Raw genomic sequence first — 22,988 nt, 5'->3', positions numbered from 1 at the left:
TGTCACCGGAATTTTTTTTTAATCCACTTTATGATGTAATTTTCAGTTTTTTAAAATAATGAAAGAGTGACTTATAATTTTTGGTAAAAAATTAGCCAATTTGACCATCATAAATAGAAATATGACGGAGTCACGGAGGGAGTGGTTTAGTTTGGTAAAAATAAAATATTTCTTAATTTTTGCAACCTCCTGGCATGCTATCTCTTCGCTTCCCTTGCCGGAGATCGAGATCGAGGTTCGAATCTAGTCAAAAAATTTCTTAATTTTTCTTGCATGCCATGCATAGTTGTGAAACAACGCACGCATGCATAACAAAACTAGTGAAAGTAAGATGCATGTTGGGCTGCATTTGCTATGGTCCAGTAAATTCAGAATCAGGTCAGGCCCAGTAAATGTTTAGGGCCTGGTAGTATAGTACTGCAGATGTTCTCGATCTACTTTCTTGTCGACCCAACATTTTTGCTTCATATAGAATACCAAACCCCAATCATACGGGCCCTTTTTAATTCAAAGGTATGTCGGGCCAATAGCTATGTGCCTCATAACTCGGCCCCGTTTACGCATCGAAGATACGTTCCTCTAATTAAATATCAACCGACATTTTTTGTTAAGTAAAAACCGAATTTGAGCACGATTGGATAACCCAAGTGGTTAAGGGCTTATCCTTTGTTGACCCAGGTCCTGGGTTCGACTCTGGCTCACCTCGAGAATATCTTAGAACAGATACTCAAATTGTAAGGCTATAAGCCACATTAGTCAAAAAAAAAAAAAAAGAAAGTAAAAACCGAATTTAATAAGTTTAAACAAACAGTTTAGAAATATTTGTTAGTAGATGGAATTTCAAAGAACCTAATTTATTTTAGGTAGTTTATTTGGCCCTTGAAAACCTTAATTTTAATCGTAAAATCTCAATTATTTTAAATAAATCAGGAATTTCATTTGCTAAGTCAATTTTATAATTAGGGGAGGGAACTTTAATGAAATCAAGTTGCATAATTTAATTCCTTGATTAATTAAATATCTCCGAGTTGCATGAAAACAAACAATGTCATAGTTTCGGGCATAAAGTTTACGTCATGAATATTTGCTTAACTTAAGAAAGTAGTGATCAAGATCTCAACCGGATCTGCGGTAATATATTCATTTGATCTAAACTACATTTCACTCTTTTCTTGTACCCCCAACAAGCCTCAAATCAAGCAAAGCTGCCATCCACTTGATGACTTAGGAATCTTGTACCCTTTCAAAAAACATTCAGTGTGTCTGAATCTTATGCATGAGCTTAAGTGAATTCTAATACATTCACGTCCCAAATTTATCCATGAGCAGGTTCAAAAGTTGGAAGCTTCGTGTTAAAGTGAAATCATTTGCTTTTTATTATTCTTGAGAAAACACAAAAATAAAAATAAGTGCAAGCTGAGGAATGAAGTAGAAATGAAGTTACATGGAGTAACATAAGGTCCTGTTTCCGATTTTTAGTTTTACTTTTACGAAATGTTGGCATGAAATAAGGGATTTTTTATTATTTGGGATCTTCAAAACCTTTTTCACGGATTCCCAATGTCAAATCAAGTCACAAGATCAATAGCTACATGTACATCCATTTTTATTTAGTGTTACTACCTAACAGTGGTATATATTTAATAAATAGCAATTTTATTTACTCCTACATTTTTATGTTTTCCTTTTGGTGCATTACTATAGTTATATGTGAAAAAGGACAATTCTCGTATAATTAATGGTACAACTTGTATATAAATTGTTAGCTTTGATAAATGTGAATGACTAATGCTAGATATTTTATATTATTACCAAAAGAAATAATTTCCCCAATGTCGACTGATTTTAATTCGTTGGGGTATTTACATCTGCATACAGTATAAACCATTCTACAAACAAAGTCGAAACAACACACTTTTAAGCTTCTGCTTCCCTCGCTCTACTTACAAACCACGTAACTCGAATAAAAAAGCATACTAAGCTACAGAAACACTTGAGCAATCTTCTCCATTTTCATCCAAGTTTTGGAGAAAATGTGAAAGTGAGGAATATATATACAGAACAAAACAGTAAAACTAAAAACAAAGAGCACTTAGGTGATAATAATCCAATACATTCTCCGCAAATGAAAACTATGAGGGTAAATGTAACTATTTGATCCAGATTAGTGCTGCATAATCCTCAACCAGAAGAAAAGTAAACCTGATTCTAAACAATCTTTAGCCAATACCACTCTCCCCTAAAACAAAGAAATGGTAAAAATTAAACAATCCACACACCTACTAAAAAACCAAGTGCCTGGTGATCTCCCTCCATCTCAGTCATCTGCCCTGTACAGAATCTATACTACTAGTTTGTTAGTAGCAGTAACTACATTACCTCCTATGTCAAATGGAATCAAAAACACCATTAGACACTCCAAAAACACGCTACCCGCATACTAGAAACACTAGGAAAGCAAAACTCCGCTTTATAGCAGTTCCTGAGGCTGGCACAACTCCTTCCTCAGCTTTTGAGAGAAAAGCCTGCAGGCATCCATACTCAGATCAATTGCAGCTGATAGTGCTACAAATACTGCCGCATCCTCCGTGCAATTCACATGCTGTACGCTAACTTCCACAGTTGGCTTACTACATTTGCTGCCTTCTCCATCAATGATTGCGGACATTACAAACCCTTTGTACTTGCAATATGGCCACAAATTGTAACCATGGTCTCCGCTTCCCCTCGGACTATTTACCGGAGAAGTAGAATTGACTGGTGTTGTCTGCCCATTAGTGTTGCCCCCTGTTCCCAGCCCCGAACCCAAGTCAATGCTAAATTTGCCTCCTTTGTAAGAACTGAGAGTAGATTCAGCTAGCACAATCCCTGCAGCGCCACCATCAGGACTAAGTTCAAACCTGTAACCAAGACCATCACTAGCACCACGCTCACGCCAGGCCTCCAACCGACCCCATGGCTTCCAGGTGCCATCGCCAGGACGGAGTATGAGCCATGATCCGGGGTTAGACCGACTGACCCTGTCTGAGCCGGGAGACGCCACAAACGGAGTCACCATTGACGCCGCTGCAACCGGCGAGCCAGACAAATCATGGACAGTAATTGACCAACCCTTTCGCTCTTTTCCTTGCCTCTCTCTATCACTTCCAAATGAACTCAACCATCCTCTGTTAACATTTGCCTCAGACTGTAATGATCTACAAAAAACAAATTCAATAATTAATCAAAAACAACATAATAGAAAGTCATAATCACATTCTTTATCTCTTCAAATAAAATCAGATCTAACCTTAACATAACAACATTAAAAATCAAAAACATAAAGAACCTACTTTTGCACTTTAAATTTGGTTCTTAATGTAAAGTCTAATGCTAATTCCAGTTTAGATTCCCAATCACAATAGTGTCACTTTACCGTACAATTCAATCAAATATTTAAAATTTTATAAACCAAATAAAACAACTAAGAATCTCACCTCGTGGATCACCTGACTTTACCAAAACACGAATAAACTAGTTCAAAAATCAATTAAACTAATTTAAGCTTAGATTCAGTTCTTACTCTAAAGTCCAATGCTAGCTTCAGTTAATATTCCAACTCCCATTTTGTTTACTTTATCGCACAATTCCGTCAAATTATTCAAATTCATCCACAAAACAAAACAATTACTATGAATCTCATCTCCACGAAGAAAAATACAAATAAACAAATTCGATATAGAATCAGTTTGTACCATAAAGTCCAATGCTAACTTCAGTTAATAATCCAACTCTTGATTCTGTTCACTTTATCGCACAATTCTATCAAATTATTCAAATTCATCGACAAAATAAAACAATAATTACGAATCTTATCTCCCTGAAAAATACACAAATAAACAAATGCGAACAAAATATTCATCTTTATCCGCCAAACAAAATTATAACTAAGAATCTCACCTCATAACATCATACATTCACAATTAAATAAATTATAAAAAAAACTCGAAATACTCGAAAAATTAAGGAGGCCTCACCTGGAGCGCTGATTACCACCAGTAGTCCGAAAACTGAACTTGCAAGTAAAAACCGGCTGCCTCACATTCCCCTTAATCTGAAACACTTGCGGACTACACTCCGGTTCACCATCAAACTGAAAAACGAACCTCGGATCCGGTTCAGCCTTCACACTCAAATGAAACTGGGCCCCACACTTATCATCTCTGCCCACACTAATCCACCCATTATGAAACACACAAACCCTAGCCTCGGTCCCCGTGAGATCCGCCTGCACCGTCACTCTCCCCAGCAGCCTGCCGGAGCTCAGCCCGCAGCTCGTCCCCCTCCCGCCCGTGAAAATCGCGATTTTCAGCGTCACCTTCCCCGACTTCCCCGCCAGCTTCTCAAGATCCGGCTTGTTCAGGTGAAACGACGCCGCCTGGGAACTCAGCTGCGCCTCGCCCCCGATATTCTCGCCGGTTTTTTCGGAGACAATGCAGGGGACCACGGAGGTGACGGCCGGGAAGTTCTTGAGCTTAATTCTGCAGAAGCACGGCGAGGAGGAGGGATGGACCACCGTCCTCGCCGGCTTCGACGCCACCGGAAACTTCAGCGCGAGCTTGCCGACGGTCAGCCGGACGAACTGACAAGGATCCATAGCAACCAAACAAAACAAAAACCAGTGTGTGTTAGTGTGTGCGCTCCTGTTATGTCATCGTCTTGTGAAATTGAATTAGTTTATATATAAAGTTCCATCTACGTGAATATTTGTTTACTTATATATTTCTTGTATGTATTGGGAAGGAGGTTATGAGTTGGACACAGCTGTATCCAGTCTGTTTATATAAAAACCGGGAGCCGGTCCACAAAGTTTTTCTCTCATCATGAAATAAGTTTTTAAAAAAAACATGTCATTTAATAGAAAAGTTATATTCAACTTTTTTAAAAATATATTTGATAATATATGATTGATTTCGCAAACAATAATAAGATTTATGTATATGCTTGAATTATCAAATTAAGATCAGTTATATATTTATTATGTCTTTTAGAGAAGAATCTAGATTTGTAATACATAACATTATTCTTTTGAAGTGATATTTATAAAATATTTGCAATTCATATTAATAAAAATAATCTTTTTTTTTAAAAGACACGTGTCTGCTAAACCTTTTCTTAAATATGTATTTGAATACACATAGGGGTTATAAACACAAATTATTTGTATATTTATATTATATATTTGTTGGTGTATATGTTGTTGCCATTGGGACTCTTCCCGTGCAGCTGTTTTAATTGATTTTGTTTGTGACAAAACTGTCCTTGCCTTCTCTTATCTTTTACTCTTTGTTTTCCGATAGTGTGGGGCCGGTTGGTGGTATGAATGGTGGCCGTTGGATTGGGAGCGGGCATTTGTGTTTGATGGGTAGATGGTTGACACGTGGAGGGGTTGATTGTGGGGAATGGTTGCCCGTGGGCGGGCTGAGTCGTGGGGCTGTGTTATTAAAATGGAAATATCGGGTCTTTCTGTGATTAAAATAGAGGGAAGATCTTCCGAGAATATGGTGTTAAAAATGTGATTAATTTAAGTGGCATGTATTTAAGTTGATTTTATTACATACACGCAGTGTTGTAAAAAGCGGGAATCGGACTTAGTCGGTGAAGGCACCGTCCAGCGATTAATCGGATAATCGGAGATTAATCGGAGTGATTAATCGGATCATTAATCGTAATCAATTTAATATTATTTTTTAAATTATATATATATATATATATATTTATATAATTATATATAATATAAATTTATAGTCTTATAAAATCAAATGAATTGATGATTTTTTATAACACAAAACATGATACAAGTCGAGTCATCTCATATATAAACTTGAATTTGATTAGATTTGCGAAAAAAGATATTGCAAATTTATGTAATTAGAGTTTGGGAGCTAATGAAAGAATGAAAAGTAATAAAAACAATTTTAATTTATGTGTCATTTCCGTGCCTTTTGTTTTATTTAAAATTAAATTTAAAATTTAAAAAAAAATTGCTTTTTATTTTATTTGTTTTTAAATTCACCGATTTTTGACCGACTTTTTCCGATTAATCCCGACTTTTAACCGATTAATCCCGATTTTTAGAAAAAACGATTTTTTCACCGATTAACGCTTAATCGAGACGGTAGCCGACCGAACAGCGATTAATCGCCGACTTTTAGAACACTGCATACACGAGAGTGATTAGTGATTAAGTAGGGCTGTGTTGTCAAGTGTCAATGAACTCACGAATTGACTTTGTTGATGCCAATATATCATCACACTTTTCATCTCACTATTTTTTCGATATTTTCAACTCAAATTTAATTATGTAATAAAACGAGTGTGAAGCATTTTTTGAGCAGAAAAAGTAGACCTTATCTTATCGAATTGGGCAAAATATATAAGTTATTTATTATGGAGAAAACGAGTAGAATAAGATATATTGTTTTATGAATGAAATTTATCTTTATTTATTTATATTAAATATTAATAGAATCACAAAACAATTAAAAGAATACAATTTATCATTCGCCATAAAATAAAATTTTCTGATGAACTAAGAAGAACTAATTTGTTTAAAAGAATTAATTAGTTGATAAATTTATGTAAAGATAATATGATTCGTATGCACAAAATATGTGTTCATTTTTAAAGCATACACTGCCGTGTTTTGATTAAGGTGAGTTTCAAGTAAAAACAACTGGTCCCAAATTCAAAAAGTTGTATAAATAAATCTCCGATTCTCAGAATCGCAGATTAAAATTTTGAAATACTGCACAATTAAAGTAAAATTAAGAGCAGGTACGAACATTTCAGAAACAAGATTTTGTCAATAATTCAGTTTATTTATTATGCTTTTGGCAATGTCGTCTGGTTCATGAGTTGGACTAATTAGTGATTTAATTATCCTTGCCATTAGTGAAGAGTAGATGACAAATTGTCACGACTTTTTGTCCGTTTACCAAAAATGAAAAGAATCCAATTTAGAAATTAGCGAAACTGCCAATTAGTAGCTGTCTTCTCCTCTCTCACAATTGTACCAACTTTTCTCCTTTTTATCAACAATTAACAACTGCTACTGGCATCCAGCTTCGCGTGACATTTTTTCAAGTTTTTTAATGCGTCGAGGAAAAATATTTATTTATTATTTTTGTTCATATTTTTATTCTATATAAAGTTCAAACTAATTTTATATATTAAAAAATGTACAGAATATAGTGAGCCCCAATAGTATCAATTTACAAAGTTTACGGATCTCAAAAATTGAGAATCATAGACGGGCCTAGCTAGAAGAAACAAAAGCATAGCCAACAAAACCGAGCATGAAATTGGGCCTTAAAGCCCACCACACAAAAACTGCCAAACTCAAACGATACCGTATCGAAGGCAAAGATAACATCAATACAGAGACGAGCTCTATCATTTCAATTTTCACCAGACGTTATCTTATCGTCACCCATTCCAAAATGTCAGCCTCCGCAATTTTCGGTTGCCGCCTTGTCGCCGCTCCCCCGGCCCGCTCATTCCCCGGCGCCAAAACGGCGTCGCCGTCGCGCGTGGAGTACGGAGGCCTGGTGATAGAGAATTCATCGCGGCCGCAGAAGAAAGCCACGGCGCATCACAGGAAGTCAAGGCCGAAGAAGACTCAGCCCTGGGATGTCAAGCGTGGTCCGGCTGTGTACCCTCCGCTGCCGGAAATGCCGCCGGAGTGGACTCTCGTCTCCGAAGATATCGCTGCTGCTGATACAACTGTGGAGGCCGAAGCTGAAGCTGTTGCAGCCTGAGTAACTGTCTCTTTGTTGTTCATTCTTGTCTCGTTAATTTTAATTTTGTTTTCGAATCAATATTATTATGTTGAAACATATTATTTACTTCAATGTTGTTCAGATTGAGTAATCTATCTACTGCACACGTCCATACAACAGTTTCCTCCTTAGGCAATTCGAACTTTGAACTCCAGTTGCTCGCTCGAGTTGTTCACGAACATTTTAAGACAAATTCGACCTGATTAGGAGGGTGTTTGTCCGGGCTTAAAGCTCGACTTTAAATCTGAGACTTTAAGCTGAAAAATGTCTGTTTGTGTAATAAGTCAGAAGCCAGCTTAAAGTCAGAAATAAGCTAAAAGCTGACTTAAAGTCAGAAGTTAATTTGAGGTACTTTTTTAAGTGGCTAAATTTTTTTGAATCTTTTTTTTAATAAAAATTAATCTTAAATCATAAGTTACTCATAAAGCACTTTTATTTTTATTATTATATTTTTAATAGCTCATAAGTCATTCATAAGTTAATATTATCCAAACAGACATTTTAAGCTATCAGCTTATTAGATAAGTCACGTTAAGCCACAAGCCACGTTAAATCATAAGCTATAAGCTCAGCCAAACGGGCTCTAGGTCGAATATGAGTCCATGTCAAGTTAATTTCCAGTCTACCACTAATAAAACTCTACTTGATAGTTTATTGAATAAATTTTGTTCAACTGAGCTCGATAGCAATCTGAGCGTCAAACTTATGGAGGGTTTTGAGTTTCTTTTAAGAACTCCGCTCGTTGACAGCCCTAAACAAGTATAGTCAAGTTTCAATTTGATCACATATTAAAAGTGAGCTCATAGCAGAGATCTTATATCTGAGATTCATACTAAAATCAACAATGACAGGGATTTGTTAAAAAACAAAATGCATTTTAACTTGAAACATTTTGCAAACTGGTCTGAACCACTCCACTAAACAGTAAACACATGATGCACATAACAGAACCAACCATTGTATTTGCAAATATGTTGAATAGTGAATCAGGCATGATAGCTTTTGCGGGTGAGAGCATGTACAGACTTGCCAAGGGGATTGAAAATCCTGATCTGAGACGGTCGAATTACTACGACTCAACATTGTTCTCTGTTTATAATCTCAATCCAGGTCTTTCATTGCATTGACTTGTATGAGTGGAAATCATATTTCCATGATTTGTGCACAGTTTTGGTATATCCGAAGCTTCTTTAGCATGCACCAGTTGAGTTTGTCTTGTTCTTGTTTTGCATCAAACTGAGAAGAAAGTCCGTGAAAATGTGTTCATAGTCTGATATCTTTCCATATCCTGTGGAACATATGTTATCAGTTCACTGAAAGGCGATGTAATAGCAAAGCGGGCATTACCAGTTCTAATATATCATTAAAAACAAGTCCTTACCAGGAAAATAGTTTATGTCAATGACATAGAATCGGTCTTTGCTACCACGCTCTCGGATAATGTCTAAATTAAAAAGATGTAGACCCTACAAACAAACATAATTCATTCAATTAAACATTTCTAAACGTTAACTGCAAATGATAAATGTATAAATGAATGCAATATAACTTTTAAAATTTTGCTGCATGGATATCAGGAAGGTTAGTTAAGTACCAGGCGGTGTCGAAGTTCCTGAGCAAGTTTCTCAAGTAGATGCTTTGGAGGAAGCTCTGCAGATAAAAGAAAATAATTAAACTGAACCGCCATGAATTTCAGATCACAAGCATGTGACAACGCATCCAAAGACTCAATCAATACCAATATACAATGCACAAAGTAAGGTTTAATTCCTTGACAAAAACACATTCTTGCTAAGAGAGAAGGGAAAATCAACAAAAACAAGGGTAAAAGAAATCTAACAAAAAATGTTTACAAAAACAAACCAGAAGTTGCTTTCTCAGAAGTACACAGAAATTGTGACTTAATGTATGCGCAAGATATTAAATGTGAATGTTGCACTTGCACATATTATTGATGTTACTTGAGCTGCATTAGCTAGCTTCCTCGTATACGGTGATAGCTTGCGCTGATACTTTGTTATTCCGAAAGCAGCAAGGTTGAATGAGTAGTATATGTTCTTCATTGTTTTGGTTTCCTACAGAGTTTTGACTACAACTTTTAAATAAAGAATAATTAAGTGAATATTGAAGTGCCTGCTAGAGGTCTGTTTAACCAAGCTATGTGCAACATAGTTATAGTTCTGCTTTTTGCTTCAATAAAGGTTCCCATTAAATACAAGGCTAGAATCTTGTATGTGATATAGACATAAAATTTGTTGCCTTACCAGCAATAGATGGGTCTAGATCTGCATCATCTGCACTAGCCGCCGCACAAGAAACCCTTGGAAATCGAAAAACACCAGCATTTTTAGACCATTCTTGTTTGCTAACATCAGGCAATGAGAAACGCCGCACAACCTTGATGGCTTCCCCAACAATATAAACCTTGAAGAGAATTCCTCCTACAACCGCAAACTGAAAAGTATTAGCATATGCCAATATGATACCGACGCATGAGGTAGACAATTTTCTGTTATTAATTAAGAGGTACACTTTTAAAAACAAGTGCATGCAATAGCATACCATGATTAACAAATTCCTGAAGTACGAGTGGGGTTTCTAGCATTTGGAGAGAGTGCTGATCATAAGCCAATGCCAACTCATGTGACTTCGCAGTTCCATCTACCACCAGAGGCTTTGCAACTAAAACAAGCAAAATTGATATTAGTACGAAAAGATAACAATCAGAAATATTACAATCAAGCATTAATATTATCAAACAGTGTACTTAAAGCGATCCCTTCATTTGCACCTATAGCCAATGTGGCCCGAAGATAAGTTAGTGTTGATATTTAATACTCGCTCCAATCCTAGAAATTTGACTACCTGCCTTTGTAACAGGGTATTGTATTCACAAGGCTCCCGCACCAGCAGGCCGTTTCCAGGGGTTTGAACCTGTGACCTAGTGGATTGCAAGTACAAAACTTGACGATCACGCCAAGCACGACCTCCACTACCTGCCTATATATAGTACAAATTAAAAGGATCGACCAATTCTGGATGGAGGAATGTACACATTTCTTAAATGCCTATTTTATAGAATAAAATAAATCAATCTACTGCTACGTAATAGACATTCCTTCACAAAATTCGATAATGTTTAGATAATCATTGTAATACACAACATAAGCCCACAAATCAATTTAAATATAATCTCATTTGCTTGTTCTTGGAGGCATTCCAATAATTAAGTATAAATTTTCAGAACATATTTGTGATCAGAACATACCAAGGGGTAAAATCAGCCCAGCTTTACTAACTGCTTCAGGTATAGACGACGGATCCTTTTTAATCACCAACTGTTTTGGCACACGAACTATGCCTGCACCATAGCAAAAACATCAGCATGACAAATAATTATATTATCGATTACTAAAACAGTAGATGGCATCCCATAATTTTCAAATATAATATTGTCAGAACCTTGACACAGGGAATTTTAAGCCTCCATTCCAATAAAAAAGGAAGAAAGTGGTAAACATGTTGCACTTCCATTTTAATACTTTTCACTCGCAAGATATTGATTAAGTTATCGTGTTTGCTATCATGCCTTGTGAGTTTGACTTGTAACGAGCGACCATCTTGCAACTACACAAATTATATCAAATACTACAGAATTACCATATGCACCAGAAAAGTTCAGATCAGCAACATCTTGGAGCATGTATTGGCGGTTATATAGATGATGTATGGCATTTGGAGGATCAAGCACTGTAACTTCAGGATGCATCTGCCGAAAATCCTAGTAAAAAAGTGGCAACAAACATTGAGGTGAAAGATATACTGCATTTGGTAGAAAGTGTGTTTCACAAATATGTAACTTTATCATGCAACAGGTGGAGTCAAAAGTAAATAGGGACAATTATAACTCAACACATGTTGTACATTGGGGGACCTCATTGTAACGTCAAACTTACATAATATTCCTGTTCAGGAACTTGTGAACATTTAACAATATATCCCCAGAAAAGACTTGCTCAATTAGAATTTAAAATATGGTTGCTAAATACTGTATTATTAACTAAAAACCAGATCAAACTTTCATAACAAATACGGAAGCAAACCATGTAAAAGCAATACACATGCGCGGACACACACAGAAACAGGTAATAAGTTCAAAAAATGGTTCTTGCTAAATCTCATTAATAAAATGCACTCAAGAAAATTTATACAAACTCAATCATTAAATATGAAACAATGCAAAGGAGTTGGCAAATTCTTTACATTGCAGCTGTATATTCTAAATTTGATAGTGACATGCAATGACCCAAGACAGCCCTAAGCCCATTATTATGAAAACATGCGAGAGACATCAACCGAGGGCAGAAAAGAAATTTATAGGTGAAGAGAATGGATAAGAGTAGTAGAGCATAGAAGAAGGGATTCACTGAGAAGTATTTTTATAGATAAACCCTTTTTGGGTCAGTAGGAGTTAAAAGCTACTTGAAAGCTTTGGAGATTTTATTATCATTCAGTTCTTTATTTCAATGTTATTGAACCTTAGTTGTTTAAGTAATCGAATTGTTTCCTCTTTTATATTCAATTTGCATCTCATTTTACAACACCCCCCACTCATCTCCTTATTACAACCAGTATGCTGCCAATCTGATCTAGCTATGTCGATTAAAATTTAGGAGATCAACAAATATCTAATGACATACCTGTAAATTAATTTTAATAACATATACTAATAATATCATAATTGGAAATGAGCATATAAAATAAATTTTAGCAAAAATTATTTATAAAACCATTCTGAAATATGTAATTCATAAAATAATTGTTTATAGGGTTAATTAATATATGGATCACTTTTTTCGTTCGAATATATCAAGTGGGTCATTGACAAATACTCTGTCTCGTTTATATCACTTATTTAAGATAAAGTTACATTTCTTTAATTTTAAAATTTTCATAAATGAAAAAAGTTAACTAATAGTTTTTTTTCAAAATAAGCATGTACCCATCTTTTTGACTACTTCAGTTTCTCTAATTAAACATGTACTCATCTTCCCTCTTCGATTGAATTCGACCTCTATTTTTGAAAATTTCTCTAATCTAATATTTGATTTTTCATTATTTTATCATCACCTTGCCTTGCGTACAAGTTCACGTCAAGTCCCAACCAAGTTCATGTCATATAATTTAACAAAAAAACGTTTATTTTCACTTTACTTCACAGAAAATTATCATGATGTAACTTAAATTGAAATGAGTGATGCAAATGAGACAAAAAAATTGTCAGTGATCCGCCTGGGACATTCAAACAAAGCAAGTGACCTAATTGATAATTAGGGTTAATTTTATCCTTTTCATTGAACTACTCTTATTTGCTTCCCCACTCCCCATTAGATGTAATTGATCAAACATCACACACTGAATATAGGGCTTTCATCTTAGCCATCAAAAAATAAAGGTATAAAAGGGGATTAATAAGAAGTTATGAATACTTTTTCCACAAATTTCACAATATACTTAACAAGTGAACTTAATCAAAATTAAGGTGCCTTGACCTTCGTTCAGTAAAACTTAGAAATCCTTATCTAATTCCTAATTAATTTAAGTTGTGATCATGAAAATATAATCAAACTATCAGAGAATGATAGAAAGCAATCCTACGGGCCATTCTATGGCCATTTAAGACACATTTAGCTGCTTCCCAGCTTAGCTTGGTAGAGGCATTGGCAATGTGCCCACGGAAAACGAAACCGTAGTAACAAAACAGGGAATCATATTATTTAGCTATATTGGCCACAAGACTTCAAGGTTCTTGAGGACGTTGATTATTAATGATTCAATTTATGTCACGTATGCACAATCTTCAGTAATGGGAGACTTGACTGCAGGTAGTCCCAATCATCTCATTCAAATTCACAGCATTCTAAATTATATCATACAGTGTTATAATCAAATCCACTAATCAGTTTAAAGGGTACTTATGTCTTACTGAACAAGTGTATAAGAGCAGGAGGATTATTTAATGAACCAACCTCAAGACTTTTTCGCCACTCCTTTCCTGACAGCTGTAAAAAACAATAATTGGAAATATAACCATAATAAGCATTATTGACCAAAATTTGGTAGAGGTGTTTCACTAAGAAGATGCAGTGACAGAAAAACAAACGAGAAGCCAACAGTTGTGCAACAAGACTTGGGAACATAAACTAACCTTGTGTAGAAGAATGTTAAACGGACCTTGATCTGAAAGTGGCCTAGTTTGGTCAATAGCAACAAAGGAAATACCCTTACTCCTGTATTACGAACAAAAAAAAAAAAAACAACTTATTGAGCAACAGAAAGCAAGAAAAGCCAATAGAGGATGTAAAGAGTGACATATATATGTTCCACGAATCGACACTCTACACCTTCAATTCATGCCCGGAAATATACGACCTATCAAATCACTATATCACACCAAAATATTATCTTGCGACAACTGAATATGTCAGTCCAAGATAACTCCCATTTATTTAATGGTGTAGAATTAGAAAAATTTCAGACTTTGGCTCAATATAGCAAGTGTTCCCTCATATGTGTTATTAATAGTCACATCACGCATATAAAGTGCAGTAATGAGTTGAAACGCAGCTTGATGCAAAGTAAATTTCCACTAATCTCGGCCAGAAAATATGATGCCAGTATTTTGAGTCTTCGGGTTATAGATAACTGGTATATGGGTTTTTAAGCAACAGTTGATACTTGATCCAATAGTAAATTTACCCGAGACAAAAATAAAGAACACATATTCACTACTAACAATAAATTCATTTCCAGTAGCTAAAATGACTATAAAACATGTGCATGTCTGATTTGTTGTGATGCTATTAGTTACAGTGCATAGAACATGGTGCAGCGCAAGCAAGAAATATTTACCACAAATCAAATTTCAATGTTAGGTCACATTCATATAGCCAAATAGACCATCAACATTTACATCACACCAATATTAAATAAGCTTGTCACCAAAAATACAAGCTAGCTACATGATAAAAACAGGGGAGAAAATAAATCCTCGTATGCACAAGAATAATTGCTGAAACTAGAGTAAATATATATCTGCGTGTGTGTGTCGAACTCACTCAAGGTTACGAAGAGGTCAGGAGTTAATTATTCCGAGGAAAAAAATATTTCAGCTGGCAAAAACATATCATACATCATCATAATCATTCTTCAGCTAATCTAAAACGAAGAACCATCGAGATAGGTTGCCATAGCACATATGCATTTCAACATATATAATATTCAACCAAGCAAGAGCAAGACCGATCACAAAAACACATCAAAAACGACACAGAACCTTGCAATTATTAGGGACCACTAAAATCACTTTCGCCTACTTTATCGAACACAAAACATCGACAAAACCACAACACAAATACACAGAACCAAGATTCCAATTATAAAAAAAATTATATCAACGAACAAATTAAACAAATCAAATTGCCACACGCAGAGACTATTAGTATCGATTAAAAAGTACGCGATACAATAAGAGAGGGGGGAGAGGGAGAGGGAGGGGGGGGGAGAGAGAGAGAGAGAGAGAGAGAGAGGAGGGGGGAGAGGGAGAGAGAGACGTATGTACAAAATTCATGATCATCTGTTACTAAATAGTGTGATTACCTAGCGAGACTCAGAAGCTTGGGTTGCAGGAAGCTCTTAATCTTCTTGTTCGTAAGAGCATAGCCAACAACCACGGTCTTCTCAAAATCTAAACCCTCTTTCTCTTCCTTTACGTAGTCGTTTTTGGACTCCATCTTTCTTCTCTCATTCTAACCCTAGCTTAATCCTCTGCTTTAAATTACCGTGTTAAACCTCGTGTAAAATCGACTTTGTGTATCTAATTCGATTCAAATAAAAATCAAATGGCGGAGGAGAGCGCTGGTCTTATTGGAGTATATATAAGGTTCGAGTTGCTCAGGTGTGTATTTTACTTTCCCTAGTTTCCTTATATTTTTCCAATAATGTGTCAAATAAATTAAGTTTATTGAGATATTTCCGAATCTTTATTCGAGATTAAGTAGGGCTCCAAATAAATAATATAATTAATAATATCTTTAATTTTTAAAAATATCTTTAATAAGATAAAATTAATTCGTGTAAATATATACTATTATGTATCTAAAATTTATTTTAATTTTTTCATAAATTTTAGTTAAAATTACAATATTTGATTATCGATCTCACGGGTAAATTTTTTAACATGATGGTGGAATTAAGGAGATCTTACTATAATTTGTGAAATTGCAAATATTTCACAAAAACTCGTTTAAAATAATTTATTACTCTCTTCGTTCCATTCATTTCTTTACGGTTTTCTTTTTGGGATGTTCTATCATTTCTATACACTAGTTGAGAAACCGCGCGTTGCGACGGCCTATAAAAATTATATTAATGATTTAATATTAATATTTTTAGGATAAAATAAATTTTATATTATAAAAATGTTGATGTAATACCAGTATTTTTTTTGCAAAATTGGACTATAATTCATGGTGAAAAAATGAAAATAAATTTCTACACGTAATTAACAATTTAAAACACGACGAATCTTAATTTTATTTATGTTTTTTTTAAAAGAAATCACGTTCTTACATTTTCACTTTCCTCCCTTTTTTTAGATTGATTTTGCACAAAAACATCTAACTTAAATCCGTGAGATAGCGGCTTGTAACAACCTTTATTTTTTAATACTGTAGGAACAGTCTTCACTTAAAAGTTGCTTGAATGAAGCATACAGATAATGCATGAATAATATTTTCATGTATACAAAGTAATCGTATAAAAATTAATAACAACAAACATGTCTGATTAATAAAATAAATATTATAAAAGAATAACCAACAAACATACATCAGTAATAGTTAACTTACTGATATCATCCATCAATATTATGTCAAGACTATATTTTTCTCCGGTGTTTGAATTTGTCGACTCCCACATAGCGGTCTATAACTACCTTTGCTTGCAACAACTTTATTTTTTTTAATACCATATAAACAGCATTCACTTATCGTTGCAGAAGAACGGCGCCACTGAGTTAGAAATCGAGCAAGAGAACTATCACCAAAGAGAGGTAGGGTTGTAATATTGAGAGAGAGTAGATTGTGTTTAGATGATCCAAAACTCTACAACCTATAGGGGTATTTATGGGTGCAGAGAGACTTGTGTGCTATTCTTTCTCATAATTAAATAATCTGAAACAAAATCAAATTAAAACTTTCAACCTGCTATATTCCATAAATAATTTGAAACAAAATCAGATTCAAAAACTTGCTTATAATATATCCGAAACTAAAAAAAGTAGTTCTAATTTTTGATATTTTTAATCCGAAAATTTCAGAAAATTAGAAAAATAGAACGGAGCGATGTGAGAGGCACCACCTACACGCTCCTCGCTTCTCCTTTATATAGAAACAAAATCAGATTAAAATTTTCAAGCTATTATATTGCATAAATAATCTGAAACAAAATCAGATTCTGAAATTTGCTTCCAATATATCCGAAACTGAAAAAGGTAGTTCTAATTTTTGATATTTTTCATCCAAATATTCCAGAAAATTAGAAAAATAGAACGGAGCGATGTGAGAGGCGCCGCCTACACGCCCAACATAAACTTAAAGCAAAAAGTGCATTATGTTCATTGTTCTCGGTTTAAAAACCAGACAACAGGCTCTTCTTAATCAGGAATTCAGGACTTCTCACTTCATGGTTCAACTAGCATAAAAGCCCGTGCGAGGCACGGGCCTCTAGTTTATGCCGTTTTTTTGAATAATATTCATGTGTCATCATATTATTTCGAGCCTAATTGTTATGTTTTTTTCACAAAATATATAAATATGAAATGTTATATTTGCAACCTAATAGCGTTAATAGTAATAAAAGTACTATATTTTTAAAATTTTATGGATCAAAACTACATTTGGCCTGGTTTTTCTATATTCAAATTCGTTAGGATATAGAGGCCAATACCATATTATCTACATATTCAAAATTATATTCGAAATTAATACAGAAACTTTTAGATTTTAAATATAATATGCCTCGTTGAAAAGTATGCGTTATTTATTGTTGAAAATTATTAAATTATTTCATCTAATATAACTATAATTTTGATGAAAACTTGTTCTTAATATGTGAATCAGGATATCCTAAATCATGATTAGATGAAGATGTCATATGTGGTCCGTGTTGTTTTATATGTATTTCTTCTTTTTTGAACGTACATTTTGTTATATTTAAGTGATACATGATGGGCAGATCATGAACACATTCTTTTTCAGCATATGTTGCACACACTGTATAAAATAGAAATTGAAACATTTGTTGTATATAAAAAGACTCATACCTTATTTTATTAAAAAAACATCAATTGAACTACCAACCTTATAATTGTACCCAAAAAATTCTGACACATTTGATGTGACTTACCTTTTTAATTTTCATATCAATTATATAGTACTTCAATGTATTAGATTTTTATTGTTAATTTAAAATATTAGATGGTTATTACTTTGATACAATATCTTATAATATTGTCTCGTTATAAAATTTTAATTTTTTAACATAGGTTTGTCTAGTGTGTGCCCATGAGCACATGCTAAGCACAAACATTTATAAAATTGGAGGGTTTTGATTGGTGTGGTTGTTGTAACTACAGGAGGCTCCATCATTATTAAAGAAGGTAAGCCAATAGAAACCATCCAAATTCATAAATTTTGGTGTTTAGTGTTTGCCCATGGGCACATCATAGAAAAACCGTTTTATCATTAGTTTTCTGAGCTTGTTGATTAAGACTTTTAATGATTTGTCATGTAATTGTTATAAACCAAATCTCAAAATGATCATCTGGAATTTCAAATAGCAAAAAGAGAGTCCCCATGAAGTTTATAAGAACATGAAATATTTAGTTTAATTAGTCCTGTAGTTATCTTTTTAGCTCCGTGCAAACTCACATTTTTAAATTTCTTGATACTCGTATTTCTTAGGGGTGAGCAATGTAGCATATCATGTTCAATTGTTAAAAATCAAATCATGTCTTCGATATTCTGTATTATGGAAAAACATTCTTGTTATAGTCCTGTTTAATCAGATATAAGTTTTCACCGTATCGCGTCGGATTATCCGGTTCAGAATTAATTATACTTTATTAGTTTAATAAGTAATAAATTAATTAATTTAATTGTGATTTGAATCATTTTATTTAACTGGTATGTTATATATTGTTGTATGACATATTAAAATTATAGTTTTAAGACTTTAATATATATAACTTACTTCTCTGTGCTATTTTATTTTAACCAAGTAATAATTATCACTCAATTCTTTTTAGTAGGTCTCGTAAACACGTTGTATTATTACATGGTTGACTTTTGATTGACATTATAGAATTTCCCTAAGTTCACCTTCATATCATAAGTTATAATATTTCAAATTCATGTATCATCAAAATTACATCATTTAGACATATTTTCTAACATCAAATTTGATGTCTTTCTCACTATTCTTATATCTATAATTTTCTTTCAAAAAAATTTAATTACACGTTGAATTCTGAATTCTTAAGTTTAATATTAAAAGTAATCTAAATAAGAATATTTTTCAGTTATCTTATTTCATGTTCTCCAAAACATTGTAATCTCTTTATAAATCACCTTTTATAATTAAAATAAATCAATACTACATAGTCCATGTTGAAAGTCTATCAAATTTTTCTTTCAAAAATGCTCACTGAAACCTCAGTTTTTGTTACTTATCACATCTATGACTTAGAATTTCTATAATATTGTATTGTACTCACTTAAACTATTAAGTTAGATTAGAATATAAAAAATTTTAATATGACATAGTCCATGTTGAAAACCCATCAAATTTTTGTTTCAGATATGCTCACTGAAATCTTAGTTTTTGAGCTTATTTCTCCACATTCATTTCTTAAAATTCTATAATATCGTATTGGTACTCGTTTAAACTATTAAATTAGATTTTAATTTGTTCATTTTTATTCGGATATGAATTATATATATTTTTAGAAAGTGGAATCATGATTCGAGCCCTATTATTTAGATTCTTTTTCAATATATGAGACTTAACTGAAATAATAATTTATCTTAAATAAATAAGATATTGAAAAGAATATAAATACAACAGTTTTAATGTATGTGATTAATGATTTTGAACAACATGTCAATCGCTTGTGTAGCTCAAGTGGTGGAAGCGGTGCACATGAATTAAAGAGGTCACGGGTTCAATTCTTGTTAAAAACAATTTTTTTTATATAAATGTGGAGGAGGTAGGTTCAGAGTTAGGCTCGGGTTCGGAGTTAGGTAATTTATTTGCTCAGGAGGGAGGCTTAACACGAACCTGTTGTGCTATTATATATATAAGTAGATAAGTAGATTTAGCTGAAGAGGGCCCAACCCAATTTTTCGCATATTTAGTAAATTCTTGGACAAGAAATAACATTTTCTGGGCCCTTGACCAGACCATCATAGTCATACTGTTCTGATATGCAAAATGTCGTAAAACAATTTGCATATATTCAGGAGGGCATATACTCCCTCCATTATCCAGGAGCCAGGAGGGCATATACTCGTTTGGGTTAGCTGTTGTTTGCGTATATTTTGATATTCTTATAAATATAACTAGTTGAGAAGCCGCGCGTTGCGACGGCCTATAAAAATAATTTTATGGATGTCAATAAAAATTATATTAATGTTTTAAAATTAATATTTGTATGATAAAATAATTTTTATATTATAAAAACCTTGATGTAATTTCAATACTAATATATAAAATTGCAAAATTGGACTATAATTCATGGTGAAAAAATGAAAATAAATTTATACACGTAATTAACAATTTAAAACACGACGAATCTTAGTTTTATTTGTGTTTTTTATTGAAAAGTAATCATGTTGTTACATTGTCACTTTACTTCAACTAGTTGAGAAGCCGCGCGTTGCGGCGGTCTATAAAAATTATATTAACGATTTAATATTAATATTGTAGAACAAAATAATTTTGTGACTGTCTGTAAAAAGTATATTAATGTTACCAAATTAATATTTGTAGGATAAAATAAATTTTATATTATAAAAATCTTGATATAATACCAATATTAATATATAAAATTACAATATTGGAATATAATTCATGGTGAAAAAATGAAAATAAATTTATACACGTAATTAACAATTTAAAGCACGACGAATCTTAATTTTATTTGTGTTTTTTTTTTTGAAAAGTAATCATGTTCTTTATTGTCACCTTACTCCAATTTTTTTAGATTGATTGTGTACAAAAACATCTAACTTAAATCCGTGAGATAGCGGTCTATAACTACCCTTGCTTGTAAAAACTTTTATATCTTAATACTGTATAAACAATCTTTACTTAAAAAATGCTTGAACGGAGCAAACAGATTATGCATGAATAATTTTTTTCCTGTATACAATGTAAATCATAAAAAAATTAACAACAACAAACATGTCCGAAGAACAAAACAAATATTATAAAATAATAACCAACAAACATACATCACTAACAGTTAATTTATTGATATCATCCATGAATATCATGTCAAAACTATATTCTTTTCCTGTATTTGGATTTGTCGACTCCAACATAGCACCTTTATTTTTTTTAATACTGTATAAACAGCCTTCACTTATCGTTGCAGAAGAACGGCACCACCGAGTTAGAAATCGAGCACTGAAACAAAATCAGATTAAAACTTTCAAGCTACTATATTCCATAAATAATCTGAAACAAAATCAGATTCTGAAACTTGCTTCTAATATACCCGAAATTAAAAAAGGTAGTTCTAATTTTTGATATTTTTCGTTCAACCGGAGAGAGGTGGGGCTGTGGACTTATGGTATTGAGAGAGAGGAGGTTGTGTTTAAATGATTCAAAACCATACAATCTATATGGGTATTTATAGGTGCAGAGAGACTTGTGTGCTACTCTTTTCCATAATTAAATAATCTGAAACAAAATCAGATTAAAATTTTCAAGCTACTATATTCCATAAATAATCTGAAACAAAATCAGATTCTGAAACTTGTTTCTAATATATCCGAAACTAAAAAAGGTAGTTTTAATTTTTGATATTTTTTATCCAAAAATTTCAGAAAATTAGAAAAATAGAACGGAGCGATGTGAGAGGCGCCACCTACACGACCCTCGCTTCCCCTTTATATAAGTATATTGATTTTTGGATTGATTGTGCACAAAAACATGTAATTTAAATCCGTGAGATAACGGTCTATAACTACCCTTGCTTGTAAACACCTTTATATCTTAATACTGTATAAATAGCATTCACTTAAAAATTGCTTGAACGGAGCAAACAGATAATGCATGAATAATTTTTTTCATGTATACAAAGTAAATCATATAAAAATTAACAACAACAAACATGTCCGAAAAACAAAACAAATATTATAAAATAATACCCAACAAACATATATCACTAACAATTAATTTATTGATATCATCCATCAATATTATGTCAAGACTATATTCTTTTCTCGTATTTGGATTTGTCGACTCCAACATAGCGGTATATAACTACCTTTACTTGTAACAACCTTTATTAGAAATCGAGCAAGCAAGAGAACTATCACCAGAGAGAGGTAGGGTTGTGGTATTGAAAAAGAAGAAGTTAGATTTAGATGATCCAAAACCCTACAATCTACAGGGGTATTTATAGGTGCAGGGAGACTTGTGTGCTACTCTTTCCCATAATTAAATAATTGAAACAAAATCAAATTAAAATTTTCAAGCTACTATATTCCATAAATAATCTGAAAACAAAATCGGATTCAGAAACTTGCTTCTAATATACCCGAAACTAAAAAAGGTAATTCTAATTGTTGATATTTTTTCATCCAAAATTTACAGAAAATTAGAAAAATAGAACGGAGCGATGTGAGAGGCGCCACCTACACGCCCCTCGCTTCTCCTTTATATAAGTATATTGACAGAAAATTAGAAAAATAGAACGGAGCGATGTGAGAGGCGCCACCTACACGCCCCTCGCTTTTCCTTTATATAAGTATATTGATATTGATATTGATTTTCAAAATAGCAATTTTTTATAATATAAAACGCTATTACACCTATTAC

At 33.1% G+C, this 22,988-nt stretch overlaps 3 protein-coding genes across 6 annotated transcripts; 1 reads left to right on the top strand and 2 right to left on the bottom strand.

Annotated features, from left to right (window-relative positions):
* Window positions 1-2,070: 2,070 nt before the first annotated feature.
* LOC108215585 (uncharacterized) lies at window positions 2,071-4,795 on the bottom strand. The gene is made up of 2 exons (XM_017388088.2): window positions 4,017-4,795; window positions 2,071-3,197 (listed from the first exon to the last, which is right to left on the bottom strand). The coding sequence occupies exons 1-2, from the start codon at window positions 4,634-4,636 to the stop codon at window positions 2,471-2,473; spliced, it is 1,347 nt and encodes a 448-aa protein (XP_017243577.1). The 5' UTR covers window positions 4,637-4,795; the 3' UTR covers window positions 2,071-2,470.
* Window positions 4,796-7,481: 2,686 nt separating this feature from the next.
* LOC108217726 (large ribosomal subunit protein cL38) lies at window positions 7,482-7,799 on the top strand. The gene has a single exon (XM_017390606.2). It carries the CDS (start codon window positions 7,482-7,484, stop codon window positions 7,797-7,799), a length of 318 nt encoding a protein of 105 aa, XP_017246095.1.
* An 816-nt stretch (window positions 7,800-8,615) lies between these two features.
* On the bottom strand, window positions 8,616-15,729 carry LOC108215892 (inositol-tetrakisphosphate 1-kinase 3). Of its 4 annotated transcripts, none has more exons than XM_017388503.2 (10): window positions 15,480-15,727; window positions 14,029-14,110; window positions 13,850-13,882; window positions 11,481-11,601; window positions 11,089-11,181; window positions 10,383-10,502; window positions 10,085-10,261; window positions 9,415-9,470; window positions 9,202-9,286; window positions 8,616-9,108 (listed from the first exon to the last, which is right to left on the bottom strand). In XM_017388503.2, exons 1-10 carry the CDS (start codon window positions 15,611-15,613, stop codon window positions 9,011-9,013), a joined length of 999 nt encoding a protein of 332 aa, XP_017243992.1. In that variant the 5' UTR covers window positions 15,614-15,727; the 3' UTR covers window positions 8,616-9,010. The 4 variants fall into 4 exon arrangements, 2 of the variants coding, with proteins under 2 accessions (XP_017243992.1, XP_063947976.1); XR_010291297.1 differs by lacking the exon at window positions 8,616-9,108 and adding an exon at window positions 9,782-9,895 and having other exon boundaries at window positions 15,480-15,729; XR_010291298.1 differs by lacking the exon at window positions 8,616-9,108 and adding an exon at window positions 9,684-9,895 and having other exon boundaries at window positions 9,211-9,286; window positions 15,480-15,729.
* Window positions 15,730-22,988: the final 7,259 nt, after the last annotated feature.

The sequence above is a fragment of the Daucus carota genome, chromosome 4 (assembly GCF_001625215.2).
Source record: "Daucus carota subsp. sativus chromosome 4, DH1 v3.0, whole genome shotgun sequence".
Lineage (NCBI taxonomy): Eukaryota > Viridiplantae > Streptophyta > Magnoliopsida > Apiales > Apiaceae > Daucus > Daucus carota.
This window is presented reverse-complemented; position numbering and strand designations above follow the sequence as displayed.

Coding starts and splice junctions, on each gene's coding strand:
- LOC108215585 (XM_017388088.2), bottom strand. CDS start 4,636: ATGGATCCTTGTCAGTTCGTCCGGCTGACCGTCGGCAAGCTCGCGCTG. Junction 3,198..4,016: donor GGTGGTAATCAGCGCTCCAG/GTGAGGCCTCCT, acceptor TGTTTTTTGTAG/ATCATTACAGTCTGAGGCAA.
- LOC108217726 (XM_017390606.2), top strand. CDS start 7,482: ATGTCAGCCTCCGCAATTTTCGGTTGCCGCCTTGTCGCCGCTCCCCCG.
- LOC108215892 (XM_017388503.2), bottom strand. CDS start 15,613: ATGGAGTCCAAAAACGACTACGTAAAGGAAGAGAAAGAGGGTTTAGAT. Junction 11,602..13,849: donor AGTGGCGAAAAAGTCTTGAG/GTTGGTTCATTA, acceptor CTTTTTTACTAG/GATTTTCGGCAGATGCATCC. Junction 9,109..9,201: donor TGACATAAACTATTTTCCTG/GTAAGGACTTGT, acceptor TATGTTCCACAG/GATATGGAAAGATATCAGAC.